The 22,214-nt window shown below is 40.6% G+C and overlaps 1 protein-coding gene across 1 annotated transcript in view; it reads left to right on the top strand.

The window, feature by feature from the left end:
* The window catches only part of LOC134290727 (uncharacterized protein K02A2.6-like), a 42,313-nt gene extending 27,532 nt beyond the window's left edge, over window positions 1-14,781 (top strand). The window contains exons 2-5 of the mRNA XM_062857912.1: window positions 10,273-10,452; window positions 10,510-12,177; window positions 12,309-13,794; window positions 14,504-14,781. Coding sequence (XP_062713896.1) covers window positions 10,273-10,452; window positions 10,510-12,177; window positions 12,309-13,794; window positions 14,504-14,781 — 3,612 coding nt within the window. The remainder of the gene's footprint in view (window positions 1-10,272; window positions 10,453-10,509; window positions 12,178-12,308; window positions 13,795-14,503) is intronic.
* The last annotated feature ends 7,433 nt before the right edge of the window (window positions 14,782-22,214 follow it).

Here is a 22,214-nt window from a genome sequence, read left to right as displayed (position 1 = left end):
CTTATGTTTAATAGTCACAGCATTTTGTATTATCCTAGACAAAACTTGAACTATAAGTTTGAATGTCAGGGAGTTTTTATGATTCAGTTCACATTCTCGACTTGTTATTCAATACTTTTGATGTTTTCCAATCATTGAAAAAATCGCCCCCTTTTTTAGTATTTTCGCCCCCCAATTTTGATTTCTCAGATTTTCGCCCCCCTGGGCCTGATTTTCGCCCACTTTGGGAATCACTGTTCTAAACTGTCAAGCTTACTTACTTACTTACTTTCAGTCCTGGGCACCCACGGTGGTGCAGAGGGCCGAATTGAAAGATTTCCATCCTGGGCGATTGCCAGCCATCGCCTTGACCTGTGGCCAGATCAAATATCTGTCGACTTGCTCTTTTCGTTGTTGAGGCTGCGCGTCATGAGCCTCTGGGTCTGCCTCTGCTGCGATGTCCTGCTAGGTTCCAGTATAACACTTGTTTGCAGATTTCGTTCCCACCCCTCCGTAAAGTGTGGCCGACCCATATTCACTTTCACTCCCGAATTTCTGTCGCTATCGGCTTTTAGGACATCGACGATGGAGCGATGGAGCTCCACGTTGGAGATCCTATTGTTAGGCCATCATGCACGAATTATATACTGCAGGCATCTGTTGATGAAGGTTTCACTGGTGTATAGCAGCACAGATTTCACGTTCGAGTTAAAAATTCTGATTTTGGTGCGTCGACTGATCTGGTTGTTTTTCCTTACATTTCTTAAACTTGCAAAAGCAGCCCTCGTCTTCTAGATCCGTGCACCTATGTCGATCTTGGTGCTGACATCGGCCGCCATTTGGCTACCAAGATTTTGGAAGCTTTCAACATTCTTCACTGATTGCCCAGCTACCGTTAAGCTGGAAGGGTTGGCCGTGTTTACATCCAACGATTTGGTCTTGTTGACATTGATGGTGAGACCTGCCGCTGAGGAGCGATTGGCAAGGTCCTCGAGTTTGCTCTGCATGTCAAAGCGCCGTTGAGCTAGGAGAGCAACGTCATCAGCCAGTTCGAACTCATTTAGGTTGCCACAGCAATCCACGATTTGGCTCACGGTCGATTACGATGAGGAACAGTAGCGGTGATAGTATACATCCTTGCCTGTTCTGTTTAACATCCCAACCAACACTGCAACTACCAACTTGGATCTAGCTGGGCGTGATGCAGCGATTCATACTCAGCCGCTGGATGCCAGAACAGACGCTGTTTGAGCCACACCTCCTTGGTGAACAGACGCTCGAGACGTATCTCTTCAATCTAGCTGAAGTCAGAAGGACAACAGTGCCCATGCTGCACTACCAGCTAAGCACACAACTCTTAGCTGGCGATTTTTGTCATCGCTTTACCCGTGGAAGCATGAGGTAGGAACTTGTGAGGACCAAAGCTATGTTGGACGCTCTCCTTTTCGACTCACCGTTTTGCAGCCCAAACTGTCAAGCTTAGTCCTTCAAATCTATAACAAAAACTGTTGATGTTTTCGAAACTAACAGAAGTATTGCACTGGAGCTTTAGTAGTGAGCTTTAGTAGTGTTCGTGATTTTGTGACGAAGTGTGACGATAGGGGGGTAGGGGTTTATGATATGCTACGTAGCTTTCTACTAGGTCTATTGAAAAAAAAAAATCATAATCAATAACAATTTTAATTGCATTAATTTTCATTATCCAGCAAATAAAAAAATATTGCATTTTTGTTTTTGGATTCACATTATTGTAATAACAAATAATGGAAATAAATGCCGGCTTCATTTCACAAGACATGCAGCTATCGGACGCAACAACTGTATCTGAGAAAGCGGTTTTGAAATCCTGCGTATAGAATAATGTATTGTGTTTGCAGACAAAAATCAATTTCGCTCAAATGCTTCTCAAGACCAATAGTTTGGCGCTTGCTCTAGGGCACTACACGCTGCTAAGGTTGCAAAAGAAAAATTTTCTAAGTTTTTGGCATTACGGCTTTATTCCAGGAGTTCCTTATATAGTTTCTACAGGACTTCCTCGAAGAATTCATCCAACAATTTCTTGGGGAGCTCCTCTAGGAGGAATTTTTCATTGTGTTGTTTAAAGGTTTCTCCAACAGAGAAAGGATAACATTTCCACAGGAATTCCTACTGGGAATTCCAGAAAAAAAATCTGAAAACATTCCAAAAGAATCTGGAGGAATCTCAGAAGGAATCCCTGAAAGAACTTCCAGAAGAATTTCAGAAGGTCATCCTGGAACAAGCTTGAAAGGAAAAAGAGAAATTTCAAAAGAAATTCCGTGAGGAGTACACGTACAATTCTAGATGAAGCTTTCGGAGAAATCTTGAATAAACTTCTGGAAGAATCTCAGAAGGAGATATTCAAAGATTGTCAGAAGGAACTCCTGGTTTAGTTTCTGAAGAAAGCACGGAAGAAATAATTGAAAGAATCCTGTAAGGAATTCCTGAAGGAATCCCGAAAATAACTTTTGGGGAATCACGGAAGATTATCTGGATATAACTCCTGGTGAAATCTAGGAAAGAAAATCCTGGAGAAATTCCAGAAGCAACTGTGGGGGGAATCCGTAAAGGGATTCCTCGAAGAATTGTATAAGAGATCCGGGAAGAATCCTGGATGGAGTGAATGGAGGGATGCCGGAAAAAGTTACTGGAGGAGTCCCCGCAAAAAAAAATCCTGGATAAATCCTAGAAGAAAGTCCTCGAGGAATCCCAGAAGAATCCAGGAAGGTATTCCTGAAGGAATCCAATAAAAAACTCCTGGAGAAATCCCAGAAGCAACTTCTGGGAGGGTTTTGAAAGAAATCCGGAGGGGTTACATGCCGAGATATTGGAATGAATATCTGAGTGAATTTCTGAAGGAAACCAAGAAGGAACTGCTGGAGGAATCCCGAAAGAAACTTCTTTTGGAAACACAGAAAAAAGTTTTGATGGAATCTCAAAAGAAATTGCATGAGCATGGATGACCGCACAATTCGTAGTTGCTACTCCGGGATCGAAATTGCACAAGGAACCAATGAATAGGGCTTGGGACTAGCTTACTATTCTCAATGTACACAGTTTGAGAGCTCTCAACTTTATTAAGGTCAATAACGGCGCCGGCTAGTCCTTACGGTCATCGAGATAGGAAGGGAATGTTAGTAAGACAATCGTTGTTAAAAAGACCGCAAATCGCTGCATCTCCACGTTTGTCTCAGGAAGGATTTTTTTGTTAGTAGGGTAGGGTACATTGTCAGTCTGGGAGTCACCTATGGTTGGTGATGTAGAGTCTGTAGAGTCATACCTTAAGTTGGTTAGCTTCATACCCCCTACCGAATGTAAGTGTATTATCCTATCCCTTGAGACAGCGGACGACACACACGAAGAGAGAAGGGGGATAACGGGGAGAGCGAGAAAGGTTGGTCCAGGGACCGGGATACGAGACGAGGACGCTCTGATAAATTAATAAAAAGTGCAAGTATTTCTACGTGGTTTAAATCCGACCGTATTTCTATTATCGGCTCCGAAGTATACCTCACAATTTGGCGACGAGGATTTCGGAAAACGTGAGTATTAGCGATGTTATTTCATATTTTACGAACTGGATACTGCACTGCTTGTTGTGTCAAAATGGCGGGTGGGTTGAAGATTTTTTTTTTCCATGTCGAAGTGGTCAGTATTAGTGAGATCACGAGTGAGATGCAACAGTACGTGGCTGTGGTTGAGCTGGTGCCTGCCGGAGAATCTTGTTAGAAATTCCTATAAGAACGCATCATCATTTGTTTTGATATGGGAGTGATGTTACTTGAATGGAAAAGTGTACTATTGATGATTCTGATGATGTATCGTTTGCTTCCATGACAGTTCTTCATAAGAGATACATTGAATGTTGGTTGCGGAAAAAAAATCAGCCCGGTGATGTACCTATACGACTGAATCAAAGAGGTGTTCAAGTGATTTGAGTACGAAACAAATGTTGAACTAGTGCCATTAGCTGTAGCTTTTGGAGGTGATCACAACAAGATCACGGGTATGGATATTTTGTGTCTATGGCGATTGCTGTAGAAGGTGGTTAATTGTAATTGAACACGGGTCTCTGGTAAAGGTACCTGCAGTAGTTGCTGCAGGTGGTGGTCAATGATCACGGGTGTAGGAAGTACCTGTAGTAGTCGCTGCAGGTGGTGGTCAATGACCACGGGTGTAGGAAGTACCTGTAGTAGTCGCTGCAGGAGGTGATCAGTAACAATTGACCATGGGAAAATATAAAATCATACAGTCTAGACTCCTACTACACGGCTTCCGTCTACACGGTCACCTATTACACGGATTCCTAGTACACGGCCGTCCGTGTTGTGGGAATCACAGAGCTTATGGGATTTTGCCTAATTGGGGGTGTGAGCGAATATCTCAGGCGTATTACAAGATAGCACCATACTTTCTTTGGCAAAGTTGTAGTACTAGAATAGATCTACCACACAATGCCAACCATTATCCAATTAGTTGGCAATTTGGCCGATAGAGGCGCTATGTAGAAGTGGTTGCTATGTACACTCGCCAGTAGAAGCACTCATAAGTTATCACATGCGATATCTCTAGATCTACTTTATTTGGAATAATGCTGTCTTCGGCAAAGTTGTACAGTAGGTCAACAGCTATCTGGCAATTCAATAATTAGTTGGTTATTTCGCCGCTAGGTGGCGCTAGTTGCCAAGCAAAGCTTCAAACTCCGCTATCTCGAGATTCAGAGCAGATAGAAAAGTGCCGTCTTCGGCAAAGTTCTTCAGGAAGTCAAAAGCGATTTGTTGGTTCAACAACTAGTCGGTGATTTCGCCGCTAGGTGGCGCTAGTTGTCAAGTAAAGCTCCAAACTCCACTATCTCGAGACCCACAGCAGATAGAAAAGTGCCGTATTCGGCAAAGTTCTTCAGGAAGTCAAGAGCAATCTGGTGGTTCAACAATTAGTTAGTGATTTCGCTGCTAGGTGGCGCTAGTTTTCAAGTAAAATTTTAAACTTCTCAATCTTGGGATCCAGAGCAGATAGAAAAGTGCCGTCTTCGGCAAAGTTCTTCAGAAAATCAAAAGCAATCTGGTGGTTCAACAATTAGTTGGTGATTTCGCCGCTAGGTGGCGCTAGTTGTCAAGTAAAGCTTCAAATTCCGCTATCTCGAGATTCAGAGCAGATAGAAAAGTGCCGTCTTCGGCAAAGTTCTCCAGGAAGTCAAAAACAATTTGTTGGTTCAACAATTAGTTGGTGATTTCGCCGCTAGGTGGCGGTAGTGGTCAAATAAATTTTCAAACTCCGCTATCTAGATATCCAGAGTAGATAGAAAAATGTCGTCTTCGGCAAAGTTCTTTAGGAAGTCAAGAGCAATATAGTAGCTCAACAATTAGTTGGTGATTTCGCCGCTAGGTGGCGCTAGTTGTCAAGTAAAGCTGCAAACTTAGTTGAAAAACGCATTAACTATATAGGTAGTAATGTAAGCTAATTTACAACATTAGAATAATCCCGCCCTTATTTAGCCTCAAATTTGAAACTTAAGAATGACAACTGATTATCTCGGAGAAACGCAAGGTCCACTACACCATTGCTCCGGTTAGCGCAGTAAGGGCGAAATACTGTGGAGGACGCCCTAATTCTTCACAGGCTCCGTTTGTGGTTAGGTTTTTATTAGACCCCCTTCCATTCATTTCTTGGCACGGTAAGCATAAAGCCGCATAACACTATGAATTAGCGGTCACCTGTGGATTCTTACCACTAGACGTGTGCACTGCCGCGCCGCGCCGCCGTCGCCGACGATTTTTCCACGCCACCGCCTCCAGTTAAATTGACCCGGCACGCCGCTGTTCATATTTTTCCACGCCGCCGACCCAAATTTCCCATGCCGATGAGAAAACGACAAAGATTTTTTTCTCGCCAACACTTTACGAACCACCTATTTAAACCTGATAGCAAATTTTAAACAATTTCTATTGTTTTTCCTTCTGCATATTAGATGTATATTTCTGGAATTCTTCTAGTAGGTATATCTTTTGTAACATCTTCATTTGATTTACTTTTATTTTTTTTTTTTGATCCTCACTTATTCAATTTCAAGTAGGGTAATTTGCCAATTGTTGCACGGCTAAAAACTTGGCTATTGTTGCACACTCCATGTTATTCTTATGAGGTGTGCAATAATTGGCGAATTTATAGTCGTGCAACAATTGGCAAATTACCCTACTAGGCGAGTCTCTTTTGTAATCCATAACTTATTATCAAAAAAAGTCTTAGCGGTCATCTAATTTGGTTCACAAACATATCCTCCTACATATCCTTTGTTTATCTCTTGGAAGATTTTTATGGCAATTTAAGAATGACATTATTCAAGGCATATATTCCATGCAATCTTCAGAAATTCCTATACAGTACCCTCCAGAAATTTCATCATAAATTCTTCTAAAACAACTCCATGCTTGAGAAGCTCATGGATTATTTAAGAAATTTTTCCAGGGATTTTGTTTTTCAGAAAACCATCCATGGATTCCTGACATTCTTACAGGGTTTCATTTTTAGAAAATAAAAAGTCCAGCATTCTTGCAGAAATTTCTCCAAGGATTCATAAAATAATATTCAAATATTTTTTAGAGGTGTTTTAAGTTCCTCCATAAATTTACCATAAATGCTCAAGTGACGTAATTTTCTTTTACATTTAACTGAATTTTTCGTCATATGTAACGTAATGATGCACGATTCACAAATTTTTTACGTCACATTGAATTCAATTTTTCAAGAATGACGTATTAATAAGTCTTAAGATCTATAAATTAACGTCATTAAATTGCTTACGTTCTGTGCGATAAATTTGCGCCACGCCTGATTCTTCCACAAAATCTTCAGGAATTAGAAAAACAATTTATTCAAAAATTCCTCCGAGGTTTTTTTCAGAAATTACTCTATGGATTTCATCTAAAGCCTACTAAAGAATTTCATCTGAAATATCACTTAAGACTCCTTCAGTAGTTAAAGGATTTTTTCATTAACCTTCTAGGATGCGCGTCATCAAACAACCAAAACTGCACCACGCGCACGTTGAATATAACGAGCGAGGTTTTTTGGTGCTGTTGTTCTTTTTACAACAGCGCACGCGCTGGAGGGTTAATATCACTAAGAGATTACCTCAAACATTTTTCCATGACTTTCTTCCAAGGAGTCCCTTAGAAAATATAGTCAGGGGTTACCAAAGAAATGCCTAGAAGGTTTTTCTTTGGAATGCCTCCTGCGGTTCTTTCAGAAATATGTCCTGGGATTCCTTTGGAGATTCTTCCGGGAATTCTTCGAGATATTACTCCACAGATATTTACAGAAGTAGTCCATAAAATTACATAAATATGTAGGAGTTATTCTTGGAGGGCTATCTGTAAGAATTTCTAAAGAAATGTCCTTAAATGATGAGACTTAATTTCATCGAAACAATTTCAGAAACAATCGTTGGTGGAGCTTCTAAAAAAATCTTCAGGGGAATTCCTGAGATTCACTACAAAAACTACTGAAATGGCTGTGGAGGAACTTCTGGAAGAATTTCATGAGAAATTTTTGGAAAAAAAGGAAAATAATCCTGGATTAGTTTCTAAGAAATTCGCTTAAGTCATTTTTGAAGAACATCCTTGAGGAATTTCTGAATAAAATCATTAAGAAGTTTCTGAAGGAATCCTTTAAAACAATTCATCGGAAATCGGAAATATTCTGGAAAACTGGAGAATGTTGTGCAGTAGTTCCAATAAGAGATATTCTTAAGATATTCCTGGAGGAATGTCAAGAAATACTTCCTGAAGGGATTACTATAGGAACTCCTGAAATAATCTTTGGAGGTTGTTCACGCACATTCCAGCGTCTGTCTGGGATCGGTGCTATGTTGGTCAGTTCCGGGGACTATCACTGATTAAACAATTTACAGCAGTTTAACAGGTACAGTAACGAAGCACTTTATTCGGGTTGGTCGGTTTATTTATTACTATACAGGTAACACGGAACATTTATCTTCTGGTCATATTTTGTATAAAGGACAATTTACTACAGTTTTTCTTATACTAATGTTGTTCTACTGGAGTATCTGATGGTCTTTTATAGTCATATAATTTGGCGGGAAACCCGAAATGTCCCCGAAGATCTTTTTTTTTTTTTTTATCTGTATTAACGAGATTTTTAGCCCTAGGCTAGTTCATCTCGGGACTCACGCTTTACTTCCCTTCCGAAGGAAGAACTCACAATTTGCGAGTTTGTCGGGAGTGGGATTCGATCCCAGGTCCTCGGCGTGATAGTCAAGTATTCTAACCATCACACCAGGTCCGCTCCACCCCGAAGATCTATAAAATGGTCATGGGCAATTGCTTTTTTGTTTTGTGTATCTTATTAGAACGCTACACTAATAAAAAATGGATACAACTGCTCGAATAAACTGTGAGCCTATTTTACAGTCAGAATTGGCTAAAACTGGCGTTAACAGAGGTATTTTTAGAGTCACCGGAAAAAAAATCTGAAAGAATCCACGAAGGAAGGTTCCTATAAATCTCGAGCGAGCTAGAGAAGTTTAAAATTTTGTTTCACGACTAGTGCCATCTAGCGGCGAAATCACCAACTAATTATTGAATCACCAAATTGCTCTTTACTTCCTGAAGAACTTTGCCGAAGACGGCACTTTTATATCTGCTCTGAATGTCGAGATAGCGGAGTTTGAAGCTTTACTTGACAACTAGCGGTGAAATCACCAACTAACTGTTGAGCTACTACATTGCTCTTGACTTCCTAAAGAACTTTGCCGAAGACGACATTTTTCTATCTACTCTGGATATCAAGATAGCGGAGTTTGAAAATTTATTTGACAACTACCGCCACCTAGCGGCGAAATCACCAACTAATTGTTGAACCAACAGATTGCTTTTGACTTCCTGAAGAACTTTGCCGAAGACGGCACTTTTCTATCTGCTCTGAATCTCGAGATAGCGGAATTTGAAGCTTTACTTGACAACTAGCGCAACCTAGCGGCGAAATCACTAACTAATTGTTGAACCACCAGATTGCTCTTGACTTCCTGAAGAACTTTGCCGAAGACGGCACTTTTCTATCTGCTGTGGGTCTCGAGATAGCGGAGTTTGAAGCTTTACTTGACAACTAGCGCCACCTAGCGGTGAAATCACCAACTAATTGTTGAACCAACAAATTGCTTTTGACTTCCTGAAGAACTTTGCCGAAGACGGCACTTTTCTATCTGCTCTGAATCTTGAGATAGCGGAATTTGAAGCTTTACTTGACAACTAGCGCCACCTAGCGGAGAAATCACCAACTAATTGTTGAACCACCAGATTGCTCTTGACTTCCTAAAGAACTTTGCCGAAGACGGCACTTTTCTATCTACTGTGTGTCTCGAGATATCGGAGTTTGAAGCTTTACTTGACAACTAGCGCCACCTAGCGGCGAAATCATCAACTAATTGTTGAACCACCAGATTGCTCTTGACTTCCTGAAGAACTTTGCCGAAGACGGCACATTGCTATCTGCTCTGGATCTCGAGATAGCGGAGTTTGAAGCTTTGCTTGACAACTAGCGCCACCCAGCGGCGAAATAACCAACTAATTATTGAATTGCCAGATAGCTGTTGACCTACTGTACAACTTTGCCGAAGACAGCATTATTCCAAATAAAGTAGATCTAGAGATATCGCATGTGATAACTTATGAGTGCTTCTACTGGCGAGTGTACATAGCAACCACTTCTACATAGCGCCTCTATCGGCCGAATTGCCAACTAATTGGATAATAGTTGGCATTGTGTGGTAGATCTATTCTAGTACTACAACTTTGCCAAAGAAAGTATGGTGCTATCTTGTAATACGCCTGAGATATTCGCTCACACCCCCAATTAGGCGAAATCCCATAAGCTCTATGATTCCCACAACACGGATTCCTACTGCACCCCCGAACCAACCGTGTAGTAGGAGTCTAGACTGTAGCTGTTTGTACCTGCAGTAGTCGCTGCAGGAGGTGGTCATTCACTTCGACCATGGGTATGAATCGCGATAACAGCGCTGTGACGTGAGCAACGATCATGGATTACAAAAAGGACTAACTATCGATTTGATGCATCAGCAGATGTATATGAGTGGTGCATAATAAATAAATGATGATACAAATCTTAATAGCGTTTATTCTTACCAATGGGCAAACGACTTTTTATATTCGTCGACTAGTTGAAAATTCCATCATATAATCTTTAGGGTACTGTTGGGTCACTGATTGCATTTCCATTCAAATGAATCTATTACAGATGGATAGCAGTCGGGCCATACAGCAGTTCCGGTGTGACGATATAGAAAAACATCGTCTGTTTAACGAGTGGAGGGTTTGGAAAGGGGCTTTGGAATGCTACTTCGAAGCATATGATATCGAGGACCAAAGAAAGAAGCGAGCCATACTTCTTCATTTGGGTGGCCCACAGTTACAGCGGGTTTTTCAAAACCTTCCTGATCGCGAAAACTTTCCACTTGTATCTATTGAAAAACAGTGGTACGATGTTGCTATAAACGCACTTGACGGATTCTTCCAGCCTTGCCGGCAGGATTGCCTAGAACGGCATAAATTGAAGCAAATGAAGCAAAAAGAAGGAGAGAGGTTTGCCGATTTCATGCTGCGTTTACGCCAGCAAGCGTCAGATTGTGGGTTCGATAAGTATTCGAACGAAATCCGGGATGTTCTGACAGACATATTTTTGACGGACGCAGTAGTTGAAGGCTGTGCGTCCACGGAATTGCGACGTCGGATTCTACAGCAAGATCGTTCACTCGCGGAAATAGAATCTTTGGGAGTCGCTTTGGAAAGCATTGACATTCAAGTCAAAGATTTAAATGGAAGTTCCAAGGTGGCCTCAAACGGTCAACAAGCGTTCAAGATAACTGCTGCAATCAAGGGAGGCCACGATCGAATGCCACAAAATACACGTCGCGATCCGAAGAAGTTTATCCCGCCGCGAGACAATCTGTCCTACCCAAAGATTATCCGTTGTTACAACTGCGGTCGTCGTGATCACATCTCAACAGATAGAAGATGTCCGGCGCGTAACATCGTGTGCCATGGATGTAAAGTGACTGGGCATTTTGAGTCTTGTTGTCGTCTGCGAGGTTCTAAGAAGAAGGCTTTGCCAGATAAAGATCGTATTCGTGCCGTCGAAGAGGACAAAGTTGCAGGCCCACCAGTTCAACATAACCCCGAGAAGACATATTATGCATTTTATTCAGGAAATGATACCAACGTACTTTCCTGTGAAGTGGGCGGAGTGAAACTGGATCTTCTGATTGATTCAGGCTCCGATGCAAATTTAATTCCGGATACGGTTTGGGAAAGCTTGAAGCAGGATAAGATCAGAGTACGTCAATGCGTAAAAGGAAGTGCCCGGATCCTTAAGGGTTACGCGAGTGATATGCCGTTACCCATATTAGGTACATTCGTGGCAGATGTCAAGGTCGGAACTAAGTCGACAGCAGCTGAATTTTATGTTGTACAAGGTGGACAACGATCCCTGCTTGGGGACAAAACATCCAAGGAGTTAGGGATCTTAAAAGTTGGTTTGGATGCCTACCACGTGACAAGTGATGATAAAGCGTTTTCGAAAATAAAAGATATCCAAGTTCACATTCATATGGATCCAAATGCGAAGCCTGTATTCCAGCCCATACGTCGGGTCCCGATTCCTCTCGAAGATGCCGTAAATCGAAAACTTGACCAATTACTGACCAAAGACATCATCGAGGTGAAGCAAGGTCCAGCCTCTTGGGTTTCGCCAATTGTAGTTGTCGGGAAGCACAACGGTGAACCCCGTATCTGCTTAGATCTGCGCCGAGTCAACGAAGCGGTCCTTCGTGAGAGACATCCTATGCCAGTCGTCGATGAATACATAGCGAGGTTGGGCAAAGGAAGATTTTGGAGCAAGCTGGACATCAAGGACGCCTTTCTGCAGGTCGAGCTAGCACCGGAGTCGCGGGATGTTACAGTGTTCATCACAAACAAAGGATTGTTTCGTTTCAAAAGGCTTCCTTTTGGACTCGTTACGGCACCCGAGTTGTTCCAAAAGGTGATGGATCAAATACTGGCAGGTTGCGAAGGGACGTCCTGGTATTTGGACGATGTGATCATCGAAGGAAGCACACGAGAGGAACATGACGAGCGACTGAAACAGGTACGTTGACAAGTGATTGATACAATGCAAGGGGAAATAAGTGATGCGTTGATGTTTGATTAATTTTATTGAAATTTGAGTTAAAAACAAAATAAAAATAAATAAAGTTGTCTGTTATATCATTCTATTAGGTGCTGAAACGTTTCGAAGATCGTGGAGTCGAGCTAAATTGGGATAAATGTGTGTTTGGGGTAACAAAAGTTGACTTTTTGGGCCATACAATTTCTTCAGACGGGGTCATTCCGGCAAAGGATAAAGTGGTGGCTATACAATCATTCCGGCGTCCAGAAAACGAGGCAGAAGTGCGAAGTTTCTTGGGGCTGGCCAATTATCTTAACAAGTTCATACCCAATTTAGCTATATTAGACGAACCACTCCGAACGCTTACAAAGAAAGATTCTAAGTTTACCTGGACTGAGCAACATCAACAGTCGTTCGATAGCATTAAGGCAGCTATGGTCGAGATCTTACGGCTGGGGTTCTTCAATAAGGATCATCGAACTACTATTATGACTGATGCAAGTCCTATCGGATTAGGAGCCATACTGATTCAAACTGACTCGTTAGGGAATAGCCGTGTTGTTACGTGCGCTTCAAAATCCCTCACTGATACCGAAAAACGCTATTGCCAGACGGAAAAAGAGGCCTTGGCGATAGTTTGGAGTGTGGAGCGTTTTCAGATATATCTATATGGTCGCCAATTCGATATTCTAACGGACTGTAAGGCTTTAGTATACCTGTTCACTGAAAGGTCACGGCCGTGTGCAAGAATAGAACGTTGGGTTCTTCGCCTTCAAGCATTTGATTATTTAGTGACCCACATTTCGGGTGACAAAAATCTTGCAGATGTCCTGTCACGGTTGAGTTCTCTTAAACTAGTGCCATTCGATCAGAGGGATGAAATGTTCGTTAAACATGTGGCCTTGTCATCAGCTACGTCTGTTGCTCTTCGTTGGGACGAAATCATTGAAGCATCGCAGAAAGATTTAGAGATCCAAGAAGTACTTGAAGCGGTTGACAAGGGAAACATCGAGGAATTGCCTATCTCTTTTCGAGTGATTGCAAGCGAACTATGCCGATTTGGAGAAGTTTTGCTAAGATCCGATCGAATTGTGGTGCCTGTTTCGCTGCGTGATAGGGTAATCAGAATCGCACACGAGGGGCATTTAGGAATGCGTACAATGAAGTCCCATCTACGGACTGCCGTGTGGTGGCCAAAGATGGACCTGGCGATCGAAGCTTTCGTTAAGAAGTGTAGAGGATGTCTTCTAGTCTCCACACCTGATCCTCCGCAGCCTATGGTACGAAAGGAAATGCCAAATGGTGCTTGGGAAGACATAGCGATAGATTTTCTTGGCCCGCTTCCAAATGGAGAAACACTGCTTGTTGTTGTAGATTACTACAGTCGTTATCTCGAGGTCTGCGAAATGCAACGAATTACCACAAAACATACTATTGACGAATTAGGTAAAATCTTCTGCCGCTATGGGGTGCCACTAACTATACGAGCAGATAATGGCCCACAGTTTAGTGCAAATTGCGAGGAGTTCAAAAGTTTCTGTGAAGAGTTTGGCATCCGATTAGTCAACACAATTCCGTACTGGCCTCAACAAAACGGTGAGGTTGAAAGACAGAATCGTTCCATCCTGAAACGCCTCAGAATCGCACAAGAATTGGGTCAAGACTGGAAACAAGCGTTGGTTCAATACATGCTTTCGTATCATGCTACACCTCATCCAACTACAGGGATCTCTCCTTCGGAATTGATGTTTGGTCGTAGAATTCGTTCAAAGCTGCCACAACTTCCGCGTAGCTCCCAAATAGATGAAAACGTGCGAGATCATGACAAAGTCTAGAAAGAAAAGGGGAGAATGGCAGCTGATGTGAAGCGTCGTGCACGAAGGAGTGCCATAGATGTTGGTGATCGAGTTCTACTGAAGCGTATGCGTAAGGAGAATAAGTTGAGTTCCACTTTTGGCCCAGAAGAATATGTTGTAGTTCGGAGGAGTGGTGGAGACACAACCCGGGTAGAGGTGAAATACTGACGATCAAAACGTGATATTGGTTTGATTGATATAAGAGATAAAAGATCTGAAAATAATATCTAAAAAATGTTCCTGGAACATCTGAAAAATATCAAAATTTGATATTTCAAGATCAAATGAATAGCTCGCTGCTATTGGTTAGATCTTACAAAATCTAAATATGATATGATGATGATGTTCCAGGAGTAAAATTGTGATATTATTTTTAGATCTTTTATCTCTTATGTCAATCAAACCAATATCACTTTTTGATCTCCATATCAAAATATGCTATTATTTAGATCTTTTCCTCTACCCGGGAACCGTGCGTTCATCCGAAGACGGTAAGGAATATCGAAGAAACGTAGCTGACCTGAAGCGAATCGAACCGGAAGAAGCAGCGCATGCACCGCATGGCGAATCCGAGGTTACAATTGAGGGAAGTCCGAAGGAAGCACATCACCATCAAGGTCAGACCGACCATGTGCCGTTGGAAATCGCTCCAACGTGTTCGAAGCGGGTACGGAAGGAACCCTCCAGATTTTCGGATTATATTCCACATTATTTTGAGTTTCAATAAAACCTGGGGAGGGTTGTAGAGTCTGTAGAGTCATACCTTAAGTTGGTTAGCTTCATACCCCCTACCGAATGTAAGTGTATTATCCTATCCCTTGAGACAGCGGACGACACACACGAAGAGAGAAGGGGGATAACGGGGAGAGCGAGAAAGGTTGGTCCAGGGACCGGGATACGAGACGAGGACGCTCTGATAAATTAATAAAAAGTGCAAGTATTTCTACGTGGTTTAAATCCGACCGTATTTCTATTATCGGCTCCGAAGTACACTCCCGTTCAAAAGTTTGGGGTCACCCCCTCAAAAATATGTCATTTTTTTAGGCCCATATCTCCGCCAATTTGCGTGAATAAGAATTGTAAAAAAATGTGAATTTTGTCGTTCGAATATCGCTTCATATGTTCATTTGAAAGTGTACGAGTGCGCGAGGGAGGTTCAAGACAGCAGGAGCTAGTTTCGGTACGCGTTCGTTTGAGTTTTTCATTTTCGGCCCAGAATAAACGATGACGCCGGCGATTTCAGTGCACGAGGGAGGTATTACGCCACCCAGTCACTTTTCCGCGTATGAAAGTGTATATTCAGCGTAGTATCATTCGGGAGTTTCGGTGTGATGCCAGTAATCGCTGACTCGGTTGATCGCTCCACGTGGTTTTAAGTGAACGCGGCAATGAAATCAATCCTATTTGGGTCGTTGCTGCACCGCTGGAGAAATAAGAATACAACTACATCACGGCAGACTATGAAGAACTTGGTGAGATCTTTCTAATTAAAAAAAAACGTCATTATATTCATACATATGATATTTACCTTACCAAATACGCGCCAGAAACAAAAATGCAAATTTTTGATTCAGGAAGTGTTAATGCATTTCAGATATCCAATTGGTATCCGGATGCATCAATGCGGGGCTTACTGTTTCAGAAAACGACCTCAAGATGTACGTGGTAGCCCTGTCATACTTGAAATGGGTCGTTGGACGTGCAGTAGAGCTATCACCTTCCATCTCCAGGACTAAAAGTGTTTGCGTCTATGGATAAAAGTTAAAAATAGGCGCAGACATTTTTCTTCCATAAAAGCACTGCCGGTCAGTGGGAGATGGATTGTACATACATACATACATACATACATATCTCCGCCAATTTGCGTCCGATTTCAAAACCCTAGGTTTCATTCAAAAGATAATAAGTCAAAGAAACTTTGAACATGATTTAAAAGAAACTTTTTCAAAAAATTTTGTATGTGAACTTAACCCAAAGTTGCCAAATTTTCTAAAAAATGAATATAAACTTACAGCAGTGTCGCTGGAAGGTGGGTCGACCAAGTTTTAAGATGAGAGCGGTAATATGACCCATTTTCTATTAGCTTTCAAGTGCTTTTTACAGAACTTAGCTAAAAAATCTAGAAAAAAAGTTATTAAGTAAATTAATCCTTGATGTCATCGACCAAAAGTTTGGGGTCACACCTCAATATGATGTATCGGCCAAAAGTTTGGGGTCACTATCGTAAAACATGGAAAAGTGATTTGGTGATATCTTCGTCATCTATAGTTCAATTTTAATTATTCTTGGCTCATTTCAAAGATAATTAACTAAATTTACGTTTGATGTCTTCAACTTAACGTATTTAACGTTTTTTCTATATAAAAATGTTATGTAAAGTTAGCACATTTTACCACGCTTCAAAAAATAAGGCAACTTTACGTTAAGTTTTAGTATGTAAATTTCAACAAATATGTGTGTTTCAATGTCTATGCAGTAAGTATCATTCATTTTGTTTCAAATAAGCCAAGAAGAATTAAAATTGAATGAAAGATGACAAAGATATCAACAAATCACTTTTCTATGTTTTATGATAGTGACCCCAAACTTTTGGCCGATACAGCATTTTGAGGGGTGACCCCAAACTTTTGGTCGATGACATCAAGGATTAATTTACTTAATAACTTTTTTTTCTAGATTTTTTAGCTAAGTTCTGTAAAAAGCATTTGAAAGCTAATAGAAAATAGGTCATATTACCGCTCTCATCTTAAAATTTGGTCGACCCAACTTCCAGCGACACTGCCGTAAGTTTATATTCATTTTTTAGAAAATTTGGCAACTTTGGGTTAAGTTTACATACAAATTTTTTTGAAAAAGTTTCTTTTAAATCATGTTCAAAGTTTCTTTGACTTATTATCTTTTGAATGAAACCTAGGGTTTTGAAATCGGACGCAAATTGGCGGAGATATGGGCCTAAAAAAATGACATGTTTTTGAGGGGGTGACCCCAAACTTTTGAACGGGAGTGTATACCTCACAGGTGATATGATTTGACAATGGATCAATAAACACTAACTTTCGCGCACTTTTCTATACGAAACATATCTAATAAAAGAAATCCTGTCGCGCGTCTCCACCCCATCAGGGAGCAGAAACTTTTAGCCCATTCCACGTAGGAATGCACTGAACGCAACAAAAGACACATTAATAAACCAAAAGAACATCACAACACTGAACACCAAACACCCGCGCATCTATTGTTTTGAATTTCACGCGAGAGCGAACATGATCGATTATGCTGCCATACTCACCCCTCACAGGAGCGATGCATGCACATGCACAGCAAAGAACATCACAATACTCTCTGATGGAATCGCAAAAGAAATTCCGGTTAAAATCCCTTACAGATGTCCAAAGAAACTGCTGGTGGAAGAAAGGAGAAGAAAACCGTGAAAGAACTCCTGAAGGGGTTTCCTTGGATAAACTGTTAGAAAAACTTTAAAAAAGCTCCTGGAGAAATCCAAGAAGGAGTTTTTGGAAGAATCTAAGAAGAAACTCCAGAATGAATTATTGGAGGGATCTTCGAAGTAATCCCTGAAGGAATACAATAAGAAGGAATTCTATTGGAATCCCAAAGAAAATTCATGGAGAAATCCCAGAAAGAAGTGCTGGAGGAACTAAAAAGGGAGACATTCTCAAAAATGGGAATCTCAAAAGAAACTTCTTGAGGAATTCCAAAATGAACTGCTGTAAGAATTTTAGAAGAAACTCCTGCAGGGTCCTTCGAATGTCGTGATGAATTTTATTCAAATGGAACCAATTTGATATTCTTAATAGATTTATTAGTGAGCAATCTAATATCTTCGGAAGAGCTTCTAGGCTAATATGGTATTGGGAGCATAAATTTCCTGTTCTTCGGCATCAAGCAGAACGATGGATGGTTTATTGAGTCATTAACTTTGGTGATAATAATCTCCACTGGTTGCACCTATAGGTGGTGCACCTATATATGGTCTTGATGTCGGCGATCTGAACCTGGCAGTCGGCAAGGTTTTCTCGCTATTGTGTTTTTTTTTTATAATATTCTATTGACATACAAGTTAAAATTGAAATCAGAGCTAAGTTTGAGTTTTTTTGTTCATGTAAATTTTGTTGAGGGAGGGGGGGGGTGTTACGTCATTTATAGAGGGGGGTATCTGAATTTGTGACAAAATGCTACGAGGGGGGAGGGGGTATTAGAAATCGCTTAAAAAAGCTACGTCATTTATGGACGCCCCCTTATGGCTATATTAGGGGTAGGCGGGGCAATATGGACACCTTAAGGTTTTTGCCAACTTTACCTGGCAAGATGTCAAAAATTATTTAGTTTTTTGATACATGTATCCTTTTAAAGTCTATTTAGCATCTATTGCATAAGAATGTTCACGAAGAAAAATGATTTATCCCACACTTTTTGAATGTTTTGAAAAATGTTAGTTTTTCATGACCGTCTTCAAGCATACGGAGCAGAATGGACACCCCCATGGGGCAATATGGACACCATGAGACTTTTACGAATTTCGTACATTATTTACACCTATAAAGTCATTTCATTACAAAACAACTATTATGGATGAATAATACGCCGAAGTAGTTCATTTTTGTTCAGTTAATTTAAATTCAGGCTGTTTTGGATAAAGCTTCGTTTTTGTCGGCATGTACAGCTGTGCCTAGAACAACTATTTTACACTGCTGTCGTTTTTTGGCCAATTTGTTTCACCGTATGTCTACTATAGTGAACATTTAATCGAAAATCTACTGAAATCGAAGAATTTGGTTGGTTTGTGATTTAGGTTATATTTTTCCCTTGCCGCTTCTTTCATAAAGGTGAGTGTTCATTTTGCCCCGGCAGCAGAAGATATTTCCAATCTTGATTTTTGATATAATAAGAAGAAAGTATAAACATGTTAAGCATGTAGAGTAGACACAATAAAACTACTTGCATGTATTCTAGAAATATCAGGTTTAAATCGACCTGCAATAAATTAATTACTAAATCTTATTTTAGATGGTGTGAAAATTATAATTTCCATGTACAAAAAACGGAGGACGCAACTTTTTCGTTTAAAATCAAGTATAATTTTAATTTCGAATGTTTCTTTCCTGAAACTACGTTTTAGATAAATGGACTATATTCTTCATTCATTAAAAGTTCAAAAAAGTTCGCATATTTCAAAATATTGAGGGTGTCCATTCTGCCCCGGGTGTCCATATTGCCCCGCCTACCCCTACCTCAAATTCGCCAAAGTTGATATTCAACCTTCAACGATGCAAATCAACAAGAAAAAAAATTGTGAAGAAAAGATCACGTTCACAAAAGATGATTGCACTCATTCAAACTTTGCTCAAATTGTGATAAAAATAAATAATTTTCCTTAAAATTTCGGCTTCCTTTCACCCTATTCTGCCATAGTGTAGCTAATCCCATAAGGAATGTTTGTAAATAGTGCAAAGTGGAACCGAAATTAGAAATTGTTTCCATAACTGGTACAGGGTTCCTATCATTGGCACACGCCGTCATAAATATCAAAAGTAGTTTTGGCACCGTTGCTCCGTTTCTATATTTTTCCTGTAAAGTATGAACACAAATCAATCATTTGACATATCAGAGACATTTGTCGGTCTTCTTCTTATTTTTGTAGCAATACATTTCCTTAGGTAGTGCGATACTGGTACAGGCACCCTATATATGTATAATCTTTTTTTCCTTACGCCAATTATCAAAGACTTTTACCCACACGTTACATAGTTACTTGCCTCAGCATTAGGCTTAACGTATGATCGTAAAAAGTGCATCGAACCACTTGATCTTGATCTTTTGCAGTCACCTCGCAGTGTCTTTCATGTTCCAAAGTGCAAGGTTAGACGTCGAAAAGATAATGACACCGTACCACTAACTGACGCTGACTGCGACCATTCCCACTCAGAAGCGGCTGGTGCACCAACCGAGGCTTCTATCCCACAACGCAGCTCAAGTAGGTACCTACACCGACTTGGCGGGCACGAATCTTGTTTGGCGACGATCAATGATTCTAGGCGCAGATAAAAAGATGTAAACATTCGATGTTAACAGAATCCAGCGTCACAACATAGCATTCCGAATGCCTGACTGGGGCCTTCTTTTTTCTTCATCGATTTCGCTGATCTTCTCTTGATAGAACTGAAACGAATGCCAGAAAAGCCATGGCAAAGACAACGGTGACCAAGCCACGCCACGGCAGTGTAGATGGCACCGAATGATGTATGTTTAATATTTGCAAATGAATTTCCTTGGAAGTGCACTCGATGTCTTTAGCACCAGGAAGATTGCAATATGCAGTATTTCTTCCTGCATAAGCTCGCTCATAAACATGCCGAATGCAGATAAAGGTCGGGAATCGACTATTTCCTATAAGTCTGTTCCTGATGAAGCGAGCATGGTTTGAGAAAAAAAGAGAATTACAACCAAACCAAAAGGTAAAGGAAGGAAAAATTTAAATTGTTTTATTGAAACAATTAATGTTTATTCATAGACATTTATCTGCCTTCGATTGTGCAGTTCCGAGGTTTATTTTTTGCTCTCCCTCTTGAATCCGTCCTCGCCATAAGAGAGTCTGTGTTATCCAGTGCCATGGTCTGTTGATCACAACTGTTGATAGGTTTTACTTAGCAGCTCAATGTTGCAAATTTTCCTGACTGTTGCTCCCGTATAGACGCGAATGGAGCACATCGAGCGCAAGTATATGCTAGGAGATTTGGTACCAAGAAGCAACATAAAGATCACTGAAGCATGGAACTGAATGTGTACCAAAGAAATGAATGTGCTGATCTGGAAAAGGTACAATAGCCTTAATGATCCATATCATTCGCAATGCTTGACTATACTCTTTGGAGCGCTGTTTTTGGTTGGTTCTTCAATTTGGTAGAAAAAAGGATGAGTTATAAATGCTACATGCATTTTAGAACTAGTTTGATGAGTTTTTAAATTGTATTAGAGAATCGTGCTACTTGGGCGGTGGCTTCTATATTCGTCTGTTTTCCACTATAACTCAGTCAAATTTTAAACAATTGACACAACTTTTGGAATGTGGTGAGATAGGTATAGTATCTACCCGTGTACAACATTTCAAGTCAATTGGTTCAAAATTGACTGAGTTATAGTGGAAAACAGACGAATATAGAAGCCACCGCCCAAGTGGCGTGATACCCTATTACAATACCTTACCATTCGGACAAGACATAAACAGCTGAAAAATGAACCCTGTACAAATTATAATTTAAATTTTATATTCAGTTCCGTTTCGTGAATGACCGTTAGGTAGTCAGTGCGTGATGAGCTAGAGTAGCTAGACAGTCGGATAAACTTCATACGGCATGTGACAAAGAAAATGTAATTGATTGATGTGGATATTATTTGATACTCCAAAAAATCGAAGACTACTTTATCAAGGTGGTGAGCTAAGGTGGTACCTTTGTGTAAAAGTGTAAGAGTGTATTAGTGCGAGTATGAAAATTTACACACACTATCATGAATAGTGCCACCTTCATCCGGAGTGGTGCTGCTAGCATTGACTCCCGATTCTCAGCAGTGTTGCAAGTCTTCTTGATAATATGGTCTTCGAAAAAAATGGTGCGCATATTTGACGCAAATTTTTAGCAGCTGTTATTGCTCATACAGTATTTATAGTGAGGGGTCTAGAAGCAAAGGAGTGTGAGTGACTAAAAACCGCTTTCCAGTAAATGAGGGTCAAACTTTTTTGTTCTACAAATTTTACGAAGTATCAGAAACAACTCTATGTTTTCCAATTTGTTGTATTTTTTAATCATCGTAAAAATAACCTTAATAAACCTGAAACCTTGAAGTCTGAAAAAATATGCGAATGCTTCAGGTGATTTCAGGGATGCTTCGGAGAGCTTCAGAGAATTTCAAGTAGGAGCAGTGCTGCAATTTATCAGTCTCAGTAACTGTTTTCAGCCGAAAATAAATGACGGTTGTTTTCAGTTCGGCATTGTGAGAACCGACACGGTCCTAGATGTCCATTTGTGAGCGACACAACTAAGTATCATTTCCAATCATCCACACACGGCTCGTGCTGATAGGCCATGCGTTTCAAGCGATAGATTGTGAGAGTGAGTGCCCTCTTTGGTAGCAAACATGTTCTAC

The sequence above is a fragment of the Aedes albopictus genome, chromosome 3 (genome assembly GCF_035046485.1).
Source record: "Aedes albopictus strain Foshan chromosome 3, AalbF5, whole genome shotgun sequence".
Taxonomy (NCBI): domain Eukaryota; kingdom Metazoa; phylum Arthropoda; class Insecta; order Diptera; family Culicidae; genus Aedes; species Aedes albopictus.
This window is presented reverse-complemented; position numbering and strand designations above follow the sequence as displayed.